Source organism: Solanum tuberosum, unplaced genomic scaffold (genome assembly GCF_000226075.1).
Source record: "Solanum tuberosum cultivar DM 1-3 516 R44 unplaced genomic scaffold, SolTub_3.0 scf00101, whole genome shotgun sequence".
Classification (NCBI taxonomy): Eukaryota; Viridiplantae; Streptophyta; class Magnoliopsida; order Solanales; family Solanaceae; genus Solanum; species Solanum tuberosum.
This window is the reverse complement of record NW_006239029.1, coordinates 896,605-916,132: the sequence shown is the minus strand read 5'-3', so window position 1 is coordinate 916,132 and position 19,528 is coordinate 896,605. Positions and strand designations below refer to the sequence as shown.

At 33.3% G+C, this 19,528-nt stretch overlaps 2 protein-coding genes across 2 annotated transcripts in view; both read right to left on the bottom strand.

Moving 5' to 3' along the window:
* Positions 1-401: 401 nt before the first annotated feature.
* F3'5'H (flavonoid 3',5'-hydroxylase) lies at positions 402-4,186 on the bottom strand. Its single transcript, NM_001287878.2, has 4 exons — positions 4,049-4,186; positions 3,133-3,405; positions 1,952-2,526; positions 402-1,215 (listed from the first exon to the last, which is right to left on the bottom strand). Exons 1-4 carry the CDS (start codon positions 4,095-4,097, stop codon positions 583-585), a joined length of 1,530 nt encoding a protein of 509 aa, NP_001274807.2. The 5' UTR covers positions 4,098-4,186; the 3' UTR covers positions 402-582.
* Positions 4,187-10,200: 6,014 nt separating this feature from the next.
* LOC102582868 (vacuolar protein sorting-associated protein 41 homolog) overlaps positions 10,201-19,528 on the bottom strand; it is a 17,056-nt gene continuing 7,728 nt past the window's right edge. The window contains exons 5-19 of the mRNA XM_006348991.2: positions 18,271-18,403; positions 18,082-18,172; positions 16,993-17,095; positions 14,984-15,087; positions 14,811-14,904; positions 14,563-14,718; positions 14,413-14,475; positions 14,240-14,305; positions 13,739-13,939; positions 12,425-12,502; positions 12,218-12,337; positions 12,052-12,132; positions 11,859-11,944; positions 11,042-11,123; positions 10,201-10,936 (exon numbers count right to left, since the gene is read on the bottom strand). Of these exons, the coding sequence (XP_006349053.1) occupies positions 10,487-10,936; positions 11,042-11,123; positions 11,859-11,944; positions 12,052-12,132; positions 12,218-12,337; positions 12,425-12,502; positions 13,739-13,939; positions 14,240-14,305; positions 14,413-14,475; positions 14,563-14,718; positions 14,811-14,904; positions 14,984-15,087; positions 16,993-17,095; positions 18,082-18,172; positions 18,271-18,403 (1,908 nt within the window). The 3' untranslated portion in view covers positions 10,201-10,486. The remainder of the gene's footprint in view (positions 10,937-11,041; positions 11,124-11,858; positions 11,945-12,051; positions 12,133-12,217; positions 12,338-12,424; positions 12,503-13,738; positions 13,940-14,239; positions 14,306-14,412; positions 14,476-14,562; positions 14,719-14,810; positions 14,905-14,983; positions 15,088-16,992; positions 17,096-18,081; positions 18,173-18,270; positions 18,404-19,528) is intronic.

Sequence of the window (19,528 nt, the reverse complement as noted above, 5' to 3'; positions counted from 1 at the left end):
TTTATGCTTGTATAATGTATAATTTATGTTTGTCAACGATTTATACAAACGAGAGGCTAACAACAATTTATACAAATGGCCTACCAGCGAAATTATACAATTCTGAAGAGGAGCCAACGAATTATACAATTGCTTCTTTTTGTATATATGTATAGCGAATTATACATTTATATGTTTGCTATGGAGCGCAGTTATGCAAACTTTGCTATAGCATACAAATATGATTTTTTTGTTTGCTATATGTGAAAGTTGCTCTTTTTTTAACGACGGGTTGACATTGTTTTAACGCGCTACTTGAATTAATATACAAGTTTGTTATCCTCCTCTTTATTAAAAAAAAAAAAAGAAACTTTTGAATATTATGAAATAAATCAAAGGTCTCAAGCCCTAGTATTCCAATATCAAGAAAAAAAAATCTACGAGCACATAAGTTTATTAGAAGAAAGCCAAGCAAATTACAAAACAAATCCCTTCAAGGTATCGCACTATCATTATTTTTATATATAGCTAACACCTGTATTCCTCACATTACGATCTTTAGCAAATATGTTGCACTATAAATGGTTAGAAAGGCTCGCTCGATCAGCAACGATAAACGTCCAAAGATAGCCTTGGAGTAACCATAGCTTCAAGAGGGACAGCTTTTTGCAAAGCTAATCCAAAAGATTCCTCCATATTAATATCAATAACATCATTTGGTAATTTCCAATCAAATGAATGAACCAAAGTTCCCAATATATATTCCACCATCACTATTCCCATCCTTGTCCCCGCGCAAATCCTTCGTCCTGCCCCAAATGGAATTAACTCAAAATCGTTCCCACGAGGTTCAATCTTTGCGTTTTTCCCGCTCAGGAACCTCTCGGGATTGAACTCAAGCGGATTCTCCCACACATCAGGATCTCGTCCGATTGCCCATATGTTGACACTAAGTCTAGTATTTTTCGGTATGTAGTAACCATCGACCGTGCACGGCTCGGTCGATACTCTAGGGAGATTTAGTGGTGTTGAAGGATGTTTCCGAAATGTTTCTTTGCAAATTGCACGTAAATAAGGAAGATTTGGAATATCAGATTCAATTAAACGTCTATTTTTGCCAATTACTTGGTCCATTTCTTCTTGTACTTTTTTGAAAATTTGAGGATTTTTCATCATTTCTGCAAGGGCCCATTCTATTACACTAGATGAAGTGTCTGTACCAGCTGTGAACAAATTCTGTAACAAAATATTGTCAAAAAATAATATGTCAGAATATATTAATTAGAAAGGAAAAATAAATTTAATTAATAGAAACCTTTCTTACAAAAAATAAAAGAAACAGCTCGTGGCTAACATAATTTTTTGTAATAATTTGTTGCTAATTCGTCATTAAATGGGATTAGCAGTTTCATTGTTTAGCCATAGAAGTTGTCAATCTAATTCCTTTTTTGTCAGTGTAATGAATGAACGTGTGCAAAAGAAAACTCTTTAAAAGAAATAGTATTTTTTTAAAAGATACAATATGAGCACAACAATATCTTAAGAGAGCAAACAATATAGGATAAAACTATTAATTTTTTTTTTCCATATATATAATATCTTTACCTATTTTCCAAATAAAACACAATTTTTTTTAGCAAGAGTCTGAACAACATAGGTTTCAAGTAAATCTTGATCGCATACAAATTGATACTCTCTCTGTCCACTTTTAATTGTCATGTTGCACTTTTCGAAAGTCAATTTGACTAATTTTCAAAATTAAATTAAATTACATTAATTCGATATTTTAAACAAAAAATTTAGATATCCAAAAACTATACGAAAAGTACTATAAATTCCAACTTTTTGCATATCAATATGATGAAAAAATACATTGTAAAATGTTAGTCAAAGTTATTATCGTTTGATTCTAGAAAAGAAAACTATGACAATTAAAAGTGGATAGATATAATAATATTTAGTTGATACATACCAGCAAAAGTGCTTTGATATTTGTAGTACTAAGCCTTTCTCCTTCAGAATTATCCTTATTTGCCATAACAACATCAAGAAAATCAGGATTTTCTTTTCTTTCATAGGTAGTTGCTTCATGTTCATCAAACATTTTTGTCAATAAATCATCAAATTTTTTATGCAAACTTTTCATCCCTTTTTCAATTCCTTGTAAATCCATCCAAGCTAATTTAGGAATAAAATCACCAATATTAAAATACCCTGCAACCGTCATTAATTCCACAACCATATTCTTAAATTCATTAACCTCTACCCCTTTTTCAACGAACACTCTCTTACTTAACATCACTTGACCAATCATATTGGCCATCGCGAATGTCAACATATCAGCAATCACCACACATTCGCCCACATGGCTTGCATCGAACATCGATTTTAGCATGTGACCTAGCTCATTGGCACGAACATTGGCCCAATTTTCTAAGGCTTTTCCACCTAGCATGTGTGAGTTGCTCAATTTCCTTAGCAACTTCCAACGAGGTCCATAGGGTGCAAAAACCATGTCTTGGGCATTATAGGCCAAATGTGTGGCACCTAATTTAGAGGATCAATAAAAAGTACACTAGATTAATTGTTAGAAGATTTTGAGAGTTTTTAAATGCAAAATGATAAATAAAATGGGGTATTTTATAGGTACAAGAAGTTAATTCTAAACTTACCTCAAGATAAGACTTTATATCGCTTAAAAATCACAAAATAAAGTTCTAGAACAGCAACAGATTCATGATTTAAATTTAATGTGCTTGACCTTTAAAAAGTTCAAATGAATTAAATACTAGTTGAAATCTTAGTGTTTTTCATATAGAAAAGTTTTATATAAAAATATTGTGTTCAGATGAACTTGGTATGATGTCGAAAAACTATGATAAAAGCTAATTGATTGATACATAAAGCATCCCGTATTCACATCGGGTCCGAGAAAGGACAACGTCGCAATAGAGTTTGACATAGATGTTCTACCCTAACTCAAATATCAATAGATGATTTCACAACTCGAACCTGTGACCTAGGTCTCACAGAGACGATGCTTTTACCTACAAGAACACACAAATACCACAAACCTTATGAACTCATTTAATTTATAACCCTACCATATACTATAATTTTATAATATTAACAAATTACTACTAATATTTTTACCTGCATTAGGTGGACGATTGGAAAAATTAATATCAAGTGTTTTCAAGAAAGCTTTTGCAGCATTAGGGGTAGAAGCAACAACCATCCCACATGTACCAACTTTTAAATACATAATAGGTCCATATTTTTTGGCCATTTTTGCAAGTGCAACATGTGGCATTGAACCTAAAAGTGATAGTGCTCCGATCACCGGCCACCCCGTTGGACCCGGCGGTAGCCTCCGCCCCCGCTCCCGGACGGTGGCTATTAATTTTGAAATAATAATATGTACTACTCCCTCCGTCCCATTTTATGTGATGTACTTTGATTTGGCACAAACTTTAAGAAAAATGGAAAGACTTTTAAAACTTGTGGTCCAAAATGAATGATAGAAATTTGTGTGGTTGTAAATCATTTCATTAAGGGTAAAAAAGACATTTCATAGGCAAATTGTTACTTAAAATAGAAATGTGTCATTCTTTTTGGGACTGACTAAAAAGGAAAGTGAGTCATATAAATTGGGACAGAGGGAGTACAATTTACACCTGCCAATTGCCAAGTATATGACTGATCTCAGCATTCAGTCGGTTATTTTAAATATTAATCATACGAATTATTTTATTATTTTACTTGCATGACCAAGGTGTGTTTGGTACGGAGAAAAATTGTAATACTCCCTCCGATTTTATTTAATTACTCCCTCCGTCCCATTTTATATGATGTACTTTGATTTGGCACAAACTTTAAGAAAAATGGAAAGACTTTTAAAACTTGTGGTCCAAAATGAATGATAGAAATTTGTGTGGTTGTAAATCATTTCATTAAGGGTAAAAAAGACATTTCATAGGCAAATTGTTACTTAAAATAGAAATGTGTCATTCTTTTTGGGACTGACTAAAAAGGAAAGTGAGTCATATAAATTGGGACAGAGGGAGTATGATATATATTAAAGCCGCGGCAAACAACTCACTAATACGTAATGCCATGATTAAAATCGAAGATATAATATAAAGCTTATAATATATAGTTTTAATACTTCTAATTTTTCAATATCACAATTTCTTTATATATATATAGAGTGAGAATGAAGTAGAAGGAAAATGAATGAGAAGTTGGATTTTATTTTATTTTTAAAAAAAATGGACATAGGGGTTTGGTAGGTATTAAATTTGTAAGTGAATGTCACGTTGAAGTTTTTTGTATCTACCGTTCAAACATTTCATAGTGGATTAGTTGCATTTAAAGTGATTGTGGCTGCAATTAAATATTGAAAGAATTAATTTGAATAGTTGTTCAATTTAATAGCTTAAATTGGAGATAATATCTATATATAACCAATGCTTAACTTATGTATACTGACAAAAAAATAATAATAATGAATCTGACAGCTATTTATTTTTATGTAAGGATCCAATTATATTTACCCGGACAAATGTGGGTGTTTGTTTTGGACCATAAATTTCTAAAGTCTCTTTCTTTCTTTCTTTTTTTCTGAAACTTTGTGTTCAGTCAAACATCGCTACATAAATTGAAATAGAAATTATACTACTTAATAGAGGGAGAGAATATTACTTTGTGGATGAATTTATCCAATATTTGTATCGATGAAGATAACAAGTATTTCTTAAAACTAATCGAAATACGTGTAAACTGATCCGAACATAATCGGTCCCATCCCTTGGATATATACACTTAACCAAATAGTCATAGGAACACAATTACAGCCTTTACTTAACCAATTAGTCATAGAAAGATAAAGTACAATTTACAACCTACATTTCACTCAGCTACCACTTTTCTTTTTATTACTTTTTTGGGATAATATTTGGACATAGATTTTTTAAAATTTTCCAAATATAGCAATACTTTAATATTCGTTTGCAAAATGGACTAATTATTTAAACTTAAGTAAATTTAAATTTTCTATATATAACTTTATTTTTTAGTTAATTTTAAAAAGAATGATATATTTTTATATTTAATAACAATTTAACTTTAAAATATTCATTTTATCATAAGTGAAATGATTTATAACCATATTTCAAAAGTTTTTCTTTACTTTTTAAACTTTATGTCAAGTCAAACTAACTCACATAAATTAAAATGGAGTATGTATTATCAGTTGACTGAATTTATTATCTTTAAATTCTTTCATGGTCCTCCATCTAGATTAGAGATGGCCATAATACGGTAGGTACCGATTTATATATTATATCAAAACAAACTTTTTGTTATCGTATTTTTTACATTATGATATGGTATATGATATATATTTTAAATCTTTTGATATTTGATAGTTATAAATAAAGTATCTAAATACCAAATACCTTATCGAAATATATAGTTATATAAATAATTTATGTATATTATCATATATAATATTAACAAACATACAAGCTAGTACTTGTATAAACTCAAATGTTTAGATATTGAAATTTTGACTACTGTATCTTTGATTAAAATATTTTTTATGTAATTGATTAGCAAATTAAAGGAAATTGCTCATACTTTATATATTTATATATATATATACACACACACTTGTGTAAAGTGTTATTATGATATATTAAGATGTTTTTTTTGAAAGATTGAGGTCATTCTTTATTATATGAGTATATATAAACTAAAGTTGAATAAATTGTGTTTATCGATTTACCATACTATAAAATATTGAAATCAAACTTTAAAATCAAATCATACCGAAATTATTTAATATGAAAATGATATAATTTTCTTAAAAAATAAATACCAAATTACTTGGTTGAAATTTTAATTATTGTATCATACTATGCCCACCCTAATTTAGATTGATTAGTATAGCACTATTTAATTAATGATTCTGTTACACTACCTAATATCTATGAAGCATCATTTACCTTGTATTAAGGGTTTTCAATATTGCATAGTTGAATTTGTTATTTGTTTGAATATATTCATTAAATTCTTATAATGAATGACCATTTATATATAATAAACACATAATAGCAATTGATCTTTACCCAGAGTCATTTTTCCAAAAAAAATTATGTTATAATAAAAAACAAAATTAATATTTAAATTGAAAATCTCAAAAGATATTCATATCTCATTAAGTAAAAAAATTAATTGCTAATACATTATTAATACTTGTAATGTACCCACAAAGAATTAAACCATTTAAAGCATTCACATATTTTTAAAATAATTCAAAAAAATTAAAAACATTTTAAGTTGTAGCTGGTGCTATAAGTATGAAAATTAATGAATAAAATGGATTTGAGAAATAGCATCATTATAGCGAAATGAAAAAAACAATTAATATTTGAATAGAACGGCTCTAAAGAGGTAATGTTATTAAAGATTAGCGACATAATAATGAGTAAAAAATTAATTTTAAAATATAATTATTATAATAAAAACGGAAAAGGGTCAAAATTGCCCCTGAACTATGCGAAATAGACCACTTATACCCTCCATTACATTTTGGTATCAAAAATACCCCCGCCGTTATCCTAGGAGACCACAAATACCCTCAAGAGTTAACACCCCAAATTTTTAGTGGCGTGGCAAGCCACATGAGACTAATCCCTCCACCTAAGCATTGACAACTAAGGTTCACTACAAAAGAACTTGATCTTTAGTGGCGACAAAGTACGGAAAAGGGTTAAAATTGCCCCTGAACTATGCGAAATAGATCACTTATACCCTCCATTACACTTTGGGATCAAAAATACCCCCGCTGTTATCCTAGGAGACCACAAATACCCTCAAGAGTTAACACCCCAAATTTTTAGTGACGTGGCAAGCCACATGAGACTAATCCCTCCACCTAAGCATTGACAACTAAGGTTCACTACAAAAGAACTTGATCTTTAGTGGCGGGGAAGTTGCCACAAATTCCCAAAATATTGCCACTAAAGGTTATGAGTGATTTTTAGTGGCGACTAAGGCTCCAACAACCATTCGCTAGTAAAACCTATTTTTTCAACAAAAAAATATGTTAATTAATTTTTGATTGCAACCTAATTTTCTAAAATAAATAACTTGCAATATCAATATTAAAAACATACAATATTATTACGAAAAATCATCAAAATTACTTATCGATTCAAATCTCCTACTATATAATGCATCATTGTACATTTTATACATTTACATATGACATAAAAATAAAACATACAGTGTCTTCAAACTCCTACTTAATCGATATCATTTTTATTTTTAAAACAATGAAGAAAAAACACAAAATTAGAATTTAATGTTAAAAACTTTTAGTGACAGTTTTCTGGGCTTTTGTGGCGACTGTTGTTGCCGCTAAAAGTCTAGTTCTTTTGTAGTGAATCCTTGTTGGCAATGCTAGGTGGAAGGATTAGTCCCACGTGGCTTGCCACATCAATAAAAATTTGGGGTGTTAACTCTTGAGGGTATTTGTGGTCTCTTAGAATAACAGCAGGGGCATTTTTGATCCCAAAAATGTAACGAAGGGTATAAGTGGTCTGTTTCACATAGTTCAGGGGTAATTTTGACCCTTTTCCGTAATAAAAATAATGTTATAGAAAAATTTGAATGTAATTAAGAAAATAGGAGCTTACTATTGTTTGAATGGCAGATAGAAATATAAAATAAAAATAAAACTTGATGATTAAATGGCACTTATTGCATTGATAGTCATTAGTCAAAAATGTTGTGCTAATAATCGCTCTTCTTAATTAAATATGCGGTTAAATATGCAAATAAATATAAGCAACATGAAATTTTTCAATAAAGTTTTAACTCCAATTTGTAAGTTTAAGGTTAGTTGTCTGGTTAATCTTTTTAATTGGGCCAACTCTTTCCTTGTAAATAATTTAGATCACTATCTTGATTTTGTCAGCTCCTTAGCCCTATGAGTTTTTCTGCAGTGAAAAATTAATTTTAAAATATAATTATTATAATAAAAATAATGTTATAGAAAAATTTGACTGTAATTAAGAAAATAGGAGCTTACTATTGTTTGAATGGCAGATAGAAATATAAAATAAAAATAAAACTTGATGATTAAATGGCACTTATTGCATTGATAGTCATTAGTCAAAAATGTTGTGCATCATTAATAATCGCTCTTCTTAATTAAATATGCAAATAAATGACTAAAAATGGAAGTTAGAAATTTCTTTAAATCAATCAGAATTATCGTCATTATAGTGATTTTTAAAATAGTGCATGGAATCACATTTGCCATTCAAACAATACTAAATTTTATTATTGTTGTATTACAACTAAATCTCTCTATAACATTCTTTTTTTTATAATACTATTTTATTATAATAACTGTATTTTTTAAAAAGTTTTATATTATATTTTACTTTTTAATAAAAATAATATATATTTATAATAACAGTGATCCTCATTATTATTTCTGTGTCTCCAACATGCCCCCTATGCACTTTGCACAATGAGTCTAGGGATCATATTTTCACTTCTTGTGTTTATGGAGTAGAAATTTGGAGAATAGTGCAGCAGTGGATCTAAGCTAAGCCAATTCAATCCCTGTCATGGGACCAACATCTTACTGAAGTGCTAAGGTGTGTGAAGGGAAAGACACAAGCAACTCAAGTTTTCAAAATGGTCTACACAGAGTTCGTACACTGTCTGTGGATAGAGAGAAATATGAGAATTTTCGAAAAAAAGAGTAGAGAGTCAAATGCCATTGCTAAAGAGATAGCTTTTGTTTGTAGTGTTCGAGCCCCACCCAGGATTAGTGCTCTCATGTCTACTTTCAGATTTAGTTGTGACTAAGTAGGAGCTCTTTGATGTATTGGATAGCTAGCTGTGTGTAGTTAGCTATGGAGATTGTAATCGTTTTACATTAGTGATTAATGAAACCGTTAGTTACAAAAAAAAAATGTGATTCCGTGACACTTAGGAGGACAAACTTGAAATTTTTTACTCCTTTTTTATGTAAAGTTAAATATATATATATATATATTTTTAAATAAAAAATAAACAATTACCAGTTTGAATTTACTATATGTTACAATTTTGGTGAAATTATTACACATAAATCTATACTTTACATAAAAAATATCGAGTTGAAATGAGTTTATTGCAGCAATATTACATCTGTTTCTGATCTAACTCTCATAAATTTATAAAATACACTCAGAGATCGTTATAACAATTTTTCACTTTAATGGTCAAATTTCCTTTAAAACTGATTCTTCATATGGTATGTTACATTGTTTATTCTCTATAACAACATTTACTATAGTAACAAAAAATACTCGAACAAACGACGTTAGATTTTTTTACTATGATAAATACATTCCACCCCATACTAGCCGGGGGTTGGAGTACAATGTGCTTCTTAACCACCTCTAATATTTGACCATATTATGTATATACATGTGGTGGTTGACAACATATCCCTAAAAGGCCAAACTGTCTTGCATCATATTCGTTTTTTTTTTATCTTATTATATTGAACTTTACTCGAAAACAAGTTTGCACCTCCACTTTAGGATAGTGATAAATGGTATTTCCACGTCAGATATGAACTTGTGAATAAATTATTTTTGAAAGGACATGAAATATTTTGGTAATGTTTCCTTTTCATATGACAAAAACTATCACTCATCTGCCTCTATATGTCAATTGATGAATGGATAGGCGTAGCAGAAAAGAAATGGTCAATTAAAAGAGAACGGTAGAGGGAAAAAAACAAGAGCAAGACCCAAGAAACTCACAATTACCACAACTATAAGCACTATAGTAGTTTGTTAGGCCCCTTTGAATATACGAGGTGTGCTATGAAATTACTCGAGAGTATTAAAGACTCTGAGGGCGACATATGATAGGCGAATGACACGACTCTCGAGGAATAATGTAATGATCGTATATGGATTTTTTTTAAAAAACATTTTCCTTCATACCAGACATATATATGAGCAGTAATACCAGTGGACACCAAACGTAGGAATTTGATGCTATCCAGTATTCAACTTCATTACTACTAGCACTGTGTTTTAGTACTGCTTTCTCATCGATATGGTCAGTTTTGTAATCAGTTTTCACAAGGTTAAATGTCAAAAATCGAAAAAGAGGGGAGGGAAGAGATGAACACCAAGAAAATGAAGCATTTTTTTGTGAATTATTAACCCATAAAGTCTGTTCCAAAAAGAACAGCACCATACAAATAATCTGGAGAATTTTATGCGTTAAGCCGTCCCTAATAATTGAAGGGATAGCAGAGAATTTGACTCGATCAATAAATACAGTACAAATTCCTAAAATACAGATATAGAACATTAGAAAGCAGTCTCTATCTAATAAATAATAATAACACATGCTCATGATATATGCACACACCAAACAAAACTATGGTACACCACAAACAAACAAACAAAACAACAGATAGTCAACCTGCAGCTGTAGTACACAAAATACAACGCATCCGAGGGGTACCTGAAGAAGCATCTTCGTCATCTTCTTCTTCATCATCGTCATCACTGCCATTATCAAATTCATAATATGACGTAGTGCCCTTAGAAGAAGCCCCAGCCTCTTTTTTATCGCCGCCAATGGAAATGGTGGACTCCATGAGACAAGTTGTATGGTAGGCATGACAACAAAAGAAGGCAATAATTGATACGTTCTGTAGAGAAAATGGATCAAAGCATATGCAACACCTTCCACCTCCTCTGGTTTTTGACTTGACCTCCATGGATTTCATACTCATGACTCTCTCTCCTAAATGTGAAGCCCTCTGCTGATTTCTTTTGGAATGTGCTTGATCAACGTCCTCACTCAAACATATTGCACGCTTTGCTTCCTTGTAGTATTTGACTAGCAGGTTGACACAATCAGCCTGGCAGTGAAATCAAATCGTCAATGGAATCACTTCATCATAACTTGCAAACAAAAGCATATCTTATGTAAGATACTGTGGAAGGAAGGCTTACAAATAATGTACCTTGAGTATGTCATTACATCCATGTCTAAGAGAAGTTTCTGTTCTGTAATCAGTAACAATTTTGACCAAACGATCCCTCAGACTGCAATGGAATGCAATATTGCAAAACATTCAGATTAGTGCTAAGAGATTCAAGATTAACTAACAGCAGTTCGCATCATAAATTGCAAACACAATCTGACTAACCTATTACATCATAAATACGGACCACAACATCCAATAAAAGTCGCAAAGAATCTAGAAATTAACTTATGATGCTCATGGAAAAACAATATCAGGTCGAGTCACAATTATATTACCTCCCAGTGTTATCAAAGGCGAACAGCGCAAAAAAGCTCTAAGGTCCGCGGGGGCTTTAAGCGCAAATAAAGCGTGGGCTTTAATGAAAAAAGGCACAAAGGAAGAAAAAAAATACAACTATATATATGTTTTGTCCAAGACTAATAACTATAAACATGAATGACAAATATATGACCAAAGAAACTAAAAAAAAATTATGATTAAGTGAAATATTAATTGTTTACTGTCACTTCTTCAGAAGAGGCTCATTGGCAAGGAAAAGTTTGCCTTAGAACCTTGATGACGACACTGAAGTCCACATAAAGCGAGGCGAAGCGCTCAACACGTTTTGAGCCTCACTTTAGGGCTTAAGCGCGCCTTTGACTACACTGTTACCTCCTCCTAGTTCACTATTCAAGAAGACTTGCCAGCAATATAAATATTTTATGCCAAAAGAATAAAAGCAAAAAACTTTATGTATCTTGTTTTAGAGTCATACCCATGAAAATGTGAGAGTTTACTTAATCGACAAACTTACCGAGGTATTTCCAAGCCATTGGGCAACATATTTACAATATAAAGGGGATCAAGATTCCCTACAGTATGCTCTAACAATACACCAACCTGTAAAAAAGTAAGGCAACTTAATCCAAAATGCCAAACGTTAAAATAATATTCATACAGTCTCCTGTGCTCTAACAAAGAAGGGAAAAAAGAAGGTGATGGTTTACCATTTCAGGCTTATTAAGACTTTGCTTAAACAGCTCATCCCAGAGTTCATCATCATGTTGCATGCTTACAAATTCTATGGCCTGCATGTGAGTAGTTATAAGGCTAGTCTGTTGAAATCCAGATTTGAAAAAGCAATATTAAGACTACAAATCAGCAAGAACCCACCTCTTCTATATCTCCCACTCTATTTATGATAATAGCAAGGGCCTGCTTTGCATTCCCCATTCTTCCAAGGATGAAAACTTGCTCCTTTAATAAATCTCTCTTCACGCAGATATCATAAGCCTAGCGTAGTTCATTAAAGAAGAAAAGGTCAATAAGAAGAACAAAAAGCCAGAGACCGGGACTTGTCATCCATTCATTCACAAAAACCTTCTCAAGTGTATAATGCTGACTACTTCTGAGAAAGGGAAGCATCATCTTTGGATCATAGTCAGCATAAAGCTCGACCTACGAAAATCATAAACAAGGAGAAACAAAATCAGTGGACGCCAATATAGAATCCACAAAATTTAAGAATTAAATAATTAAAAAAAAAAGAAGCCCCCAAGGCCTAGCTCAAGTGGCAAAGGTGGAGGATTTGTGACTTGAGTCGCAGGTTCAAACCCCACACCATGCAAAGGGAAGCCCGGTAATTAAGTGGAGAAGGGTAGAGGGGCGGGCCCATTATCCACCGAGTTTATAAGGCTGTGATTGGTCTAAAAGGCACCTGGGTCCCAGACGGATTTCTCGGTTATAAAAAAAAAAAAAAAAAAAAGCACCCATACACCAAGTAAATGCATATGCTTTAGAAAGCATGGACATAAAAGACATTAAAGACAAAAAAGAACACAAAAATGGGGCATAAAAACCTTAAGGCGTAAGGAAATACTTGTACGCCACTTTTGTTTTTTTAGCCTGAATCAATTAGATAGAGATACTCTATGTTTCATGGATTCATCTATAGATATTTTGATAACACAGAGTAAGTATTCATGACCTGTACATGAAGTTCTTAAATTTGCGTGTTTTGAAGAATTCATATGGATTATTCACACCCATGTCACACCAGTCTGACATGGGTACGCCAAGACAAATGACGGAATCAAACATAGGAGATATTTAAGATTCCCAAAAAATAAAGGCATGATATAGTTGAACCGACCATGTGTGCGATGGTGAGGGCAAAAGCTAAAAACGAAACTTATAATGTGGAACACTGGAGAAAGGTTGTTTCAGGATAAAGATATTTATAAGCATTAGGCAGGGCTAGTTAATGGAGCAGCTCTTTCTCGATTAATTGAAGGTTTATACAACAATCGACAAACAAGTAATTTCCAGACAACGTTGCTGAACAATAACATCAATGTAATGCATTAACTTTTCTACAGGTTCAGTAACTTCTAATCAGTTTGGACCCATCTTACCAATTTTGAGTTTGCCAAGGGCTTAGTGTCCTTGAGTTACCATATGGAAAGGTTAACTTAGTAATTAAACAAACAAATTGTCAAGTGGCACAAAATGAGATAAGGGCACCCACATGAACAGAAAGACACTGCATATACCTTCAATTACAATTCAAAACCAAAACATTTAACCCAAGAAACATGAGCAACAGCAATTCTTGCCATGCCACATAGACCTCACCTACAAATTACCACAAAATAAACTTTAAAGTGAAAGCTCCCAGGGTGATTCTATACAAACCTGCATGTCATGGTAATCCCGTCCAGCATGAGGATTCACTTCAAATAATGAATGAAGATACAAATGCAAAAGGTACCGACAATCACACTTAGTCTTTGCAGCCATAAGTTGTGACACCACTTCGGGTGGATGTATAAAGTCCCTATGCTGGATCAACAAAGGTATGGCACGCTTGCTGTCAACCATCATTAGTTGGACAACCTGTCAGTCCATGATAATTAGACAATCATAAGTGAAGAGTTGTAGAACCATATTATCTAAACTATGGCCAATATTTTGTCCTTAAAGTCTCTTACTTCTTGTTTCAAGAATATCAAGAAGACAAAAACAGGATTTATTTCCTTCTAGAAATAATAACGCGTCAATTGACCAAAAAGAAAAAATAGAACAGAAAAGGGAAAAAGATGAAGTTGTTGTTTTCCATTAGAGCTGAATTACATCTTTCTCAACATAATATATAAGACAGTTACATAATAAATTCAACCAGTCTAATATGCATACCTTTTCACGCACAGCATCATGCAAATTATGCTTTTCAATGAAGTCAAACAGATCCGGCTTCATAAGCTGAAAGCAAAAACAATTGAACAAAGAGCGAAAGAAGTCAACTTCTTAACACACAATTATCAGCATCCTCTTCCAGGGTAATAAATTTAATACAGCACTGAACTTACATCCGCATAAAGAGCAAAAGCTTTATCATGTTGTCCCTCAATCACATATAATTCTGCTAGTGCCTACATGTTAAAGTAGACGATAAATAATGTGCCCAAAGAAAGCATATGTAGAACATAAAACATGAGCTGTAACTCCTTTGTACTTACCTCTTTGAGGTGATCAGTCATAGATGAGGTATTAAGCTGAGATTCTATAGCTGAGATAACAGGCGACGTAGAATAAATGCCAGGTGGCCAGGATTTGACAGTTGATACAAGATCCTTGTGAAAAGATGGATTTGTTGCCAAAGCAACAAGAGCTACCTAATGTAACAAATGATTCAGTTGTTGACTCTCTTTAGGAGTGTATAAGAAGTCATTCAAGAAACTAATGGACACAGTAGCAAAGTGCAGACCTCATAAGCTGTATCACGCAATGTTGGATTTTCTGTTGGGATGTACGGGACCAACACAGGGAGTTGGCGCAGATGTGCAAAATGGAAAACCCATCTGGAAAAGACAACCAGTTGCACTTCAATAACTAAAAGTATATTTCCAAGATATTTCATCATTTTAAGGATATTTAAACCTTTCCCATGCAGAAGCTGATCCTCGCAACAATTTTGGACATAGAGATGCTGCTTCACCATACTTCCTTTCCACAATCAGATGATCGAGGTATCTTGAACCCACCTGATTTGAGTAGACAATTTTTGTGAGAGGAAAGCTTTAATGAGAATCTTGTTAGTGGATATTCAAATTTTAGAAACATGATCAAGAAGAACAATCAAGCATAAACTCAATATGGAAACTATCCATGTATGTAAGCGAGTTGTGTCACACAATTTTTATCTTTATCCAATACATTGGAGATATACCACTCAGGCCATCAGGCAGAAACAGAGAGAAGATAAGGGTGGCATACGATAACTTAGAAACTTATCTTATTGATAGGAGTAGTTGCAGAGCAATTGTGGTGTGATGCACACAAAAAACACTTTCTGGGAGAAGTTGGGAATGTCCAAGAAAGCAGAGAAGGACAATAAATGATCTCAAACACAGAGGACTAGCTATTGCAATGTTACAAAATTATGAAAAGAACGGCCCAACCAAACGTGGGACAGAGTGGGTTAAATAATAATAATAGAATCAGACACTGCAATGTAATGGTGCAAAACAGCTTAATCTATCCAAAGCATTAGCACGGAACTTGATCCAGGCACACCAGGGAACTTTTGGGAGGTGATATCATTAATCTAATCCTTGGGACAATTTTCTTTGAGCATTTAGAAATGCCATTTAAGAGGCATGTATAAAGTCAAGAAAGGACCATTATCCAACCTGAACATAGTGTTGCTCATTCTCTGAGTCAGGGAGAAATATATATCAGGGAAGTTGGAAGTAACGCATTAATACAGGATTCTTTAAAAAGGCAAAAAAGAAGAAATTTACTCAATAACACAAAAAAGAAGAGGGAAGCAAAAGGGAACTGAATTAAAGAGCACACATATTAAAAGATGGCCATAGAGATGCCACTGGATAGTGAAGAAACACATTCTTAACAACTATAAAATGTTTTCGTTTGTGGTGCAAGGAGTAAAAGAGCAAGACTCCATTACTAACAAACTGATTTTGAGTATGGACTACAAAGGAATATCATGGAACTATTATTTGGTAACCAAATTTGGCCATCTTGGCCTAGTTGTCAGTTGGAAACGGGAGAAACAAAGAAGCGACATTGCGAGTGAATTAAGAAAGACCAAAACTTAATGTCTCTTCATAATCGATACGGCCAGCGATAGCTCTAAACCTTTGACTAGCGACTTATTGCAACCCCCTAGGGCTTTGGTCTAGTTGTAAGAGTGCAGGTGAGAATTAGGCGCATGTCAGGGGGTCGAATCCTACTGCAGACAAAAGCTTGGTATTTAAGTGGAGAAGAGTAGAGGGGTTGGCCCATTGACAACCAAATTTTGAATCTTGCATCACTAGCCCCCCCGATTTCTCAGTTATCAAAAAAATACGTCTCCATACACTTCCTATACACGTAGAATTAGAAAATGATATGTGCATATAAATGGAAAGTACATACAACATACCCAGTGAAATCCCACTAAGTGGAGTCAGGGGAGGGTAGAGTGTACAATTGTACATGCAGAGTAAAAAGGATAGTCTCTGAAGCACTAAAAAGGCGAGAAGATTTTATGTTATTACAAAAAAAAAAGACAGAATCCCACTGATAACAAGGCTTGCAGGTCAGTACATCACATAGGAAGTCAAGTCAGAAATATTTGTAAATAGTTGACATAGAAATGCAAGCAAGGCATGATCACAGAAAGTTTCGATCTAGCCCTTCTCTTTTTTTAAGACAAGGAAACCCGCAACCGCTACCCTTTGGCTGCGCACAGGGTTAAACCCCTGCTCCTATGCAATAGCTCGCAAACCTTCGCTCTAGCCCTTCCCCATCCTTTATATATAAAAGACACATATAGAAGTTGTTGAGCATCATAGCAACAAATTAACCTATATTAAGCTGATCATATATGAAAATTATATCGGTTTAATGAAAAAATCAAGAAAAACCACATTCAAACAAAATACCTCATCAACAAGCTCACTCCTTCCCTGATTGGCCTCAACTGCTTCTAAAGCTTTCTCATGCCATCCATGCTGGAGAAGCCAATTAATATGATCTTCTGTGTCCCTAACAATCAACCATAGAAGTAAAATTAATATTTTTTGTCAATCAGCATTCCTGTATCTAAACATAAGGGAGTGCCATTCTTTGGATAGATAGATGGTTTTTTATTGTTAAAATAAAATTTGTTGGATAGATAGATGTTACTGAATGGAAATTCAACATCCATCTCTGCAGGCTAGAGACATAGGTATTGAGTTACTTTTTTTGGTATCAAATTGAAGTCCTTAATGGGATCAGACACTTTAAGGACATGGACATGCCTAGACATGTATAATACATTTTTCTGATTAGTGTATTCCTTTTTAATTTCTGAGCACGTGTGTCCTCCCTTTTGCAGGAAAGTCCTACATTTCCATACCAAATGAAACTTTGTTTGGCTCTTCTATTCACCACCTTATCCCTACTTTTCTGCTTGGCTGCTACCATGCTTCTGATTCAGGTTATCTTCTTCCGCTACTACGCTTCTCTGTTCTCAAGTTCAAGCTTTCTTCTTCCCCTTCCTCCTCCTCCTCCTCCTTCACTAGTTTTTCCCAAACCACCCACCCTCCCTCCTTCCTAATTCAGTTTAATATGCTGCTGCTTTATTTATATATTCTCTCTTCTTTACACCTTTGCAGCCTATTATAGCTCCACAGTGTACGACTTTTTGGCATATGAATATGCTTGGAATCTTGAATTACAATAATATTAGGTGTTACTTGGATGCCTTCCTGAAATCACCAAACTTTAACTTGTAAAATTTAAAAACACATCACCAAAATGCCGCTATCCAACACATAATATACGCATCATGAATGATAGGTTACACTTGAAATAAAAGGACAAAACCGGGCACTAATTGTTCAGAACAGATCAATCCTGGTAAAAGAGACAGAAACCAGAGCATATGTGGCAAAAGAACATAAAAGAACCTCACTTTGCTTGGTGCATATATGCATAATCACATAGGAATTGACATATGAAGATAATTAGGGAAAAGCTTTACCAACCTTGGCTTCGCAATAATCACATCTTTTGGGGACACAATGTAGTATAAGGGTTCATCACCAGCAGCCCACTGACCCCCTGCATAGCTGCTACCTATATCATTTGGTTATGTTATATTGACTTGTAAAAAATCTATTAAGTGCATGAAATGAATACAGAGTGATGAAAACTTATAAACACTGAATGATTACCCGAGAATGGAGCATGAGCAAGTGAATAATCTTTCGCCTTGTAATGCTCAAAGCCATGTACAGGGAGAGCATCGGTAGCGAGCTCATCATTATTCCACGTCACAACACGCACTTCTGGTCTTTGAGCATTTCCCTGTTGGATGAATTCACAAAACCTAGCAACTATCACCAATTACCCTTATTAAACAACATGGATTTCAGTAGCATTTAGTGGGTAACAAACAAATGTTTAGGAGAACGTTCAACAGAGAAGCAAAAAGCCTTATGGCATTACAGCCATATGGTGGAGTGTAATGACCCGAAAAGTCATTTTTTTGAAATTTTTGTAAGATTACCATTTTACCCCTCCCGGTAGTTGCCACAAGTCATTCATGATCAGTCAGTGAAATTGATTTTAAGAATTTTGAACTATTTGTTTAACTTGAGTTAATTAATTGATATGTAATTGTAGATAATTGAATTAATCGATAGTTAATGGGCTAAAGTAATCATTTATTTAAGACTCTATACCATTAAAAAAAAATAAGTTAGTGGGTTTGTCAGTTTTAATAAACAATTAGTTTAGAAAAAGAAAAGAGGCAGAAACTTTACCTAACTGACGCACGGGAGAGGGAAGGAAAGAGCGATCTGCAAGTAACAATTCGTAGTGCAAATTATCGTAATTACTTTTAGTTAATTAATTATGGGATAAATGGTATCTTGTATGACTTCAAGAATTTGATTTGCCTGAGTAATTAATGCTTCCTTCTGATTTAACGTGTCATTCGTAGTGGGGTATTTGGAGGCGAGGTGAGGATAAATTTGTGGTTGGCATTAGAGAAGGCAAAAATAGACAAAAGAATAAAGTATGTGATTGAAACATTGGATGGAAATTAAGGTGAATGGCTGTAGGTTGTTAAAGTGATTCGTAAGTTTTGTTTTGGGAAATTTAAGGCAAGTATGGGGGGTTAAATTAATAGGCATATGTGGGCCAGTGATTGGCCATAATGAGCCAATCATTGGTTGGAAAAAGAGTGTGTCAAAAACCAGGAAAAAGATCAATTCTTCCACGTTACTGTTCCTAAGTTAGTCTGGTGTTATTATATTATGATTCAAGTTTTGATATATTGGTACATGTAATTATGTGTTAGGTGTATGGTATTATGTGAATACCCTTAGATTTATGATATTGGAAAGAAGTTGGGACTTAACCCTAGGCTTGAAACTTAGGAACTTGATTATAAATTTGGTGAGTTTTTGGGTCTAGTCTAAACCTATA

Bases quoted from the DNA above. Each gene is read 5' to 3' on its own strand.
- F3'5'H (NM_001287878.2), bottom strand. From the start codon at position 4,097: ATGGCATTACGTATTAGTGAGTTGTTTGCCGCGGCTTTAATATATATC. The intron at 3,406-4,048 runs TACTCCCTCTGT...GGACGGAGGGAG, and splicing joins CGCGGCTTTAATATATATCA to TAGTACATATTATTATTTCA. The intron at 2,527-3,132 runs GTAAAAATATTA...CCTCTAAATTAG, and splicing joins CAATCGTCCACCTAATGCAG to GTGCCACACATTTGGCCTAT.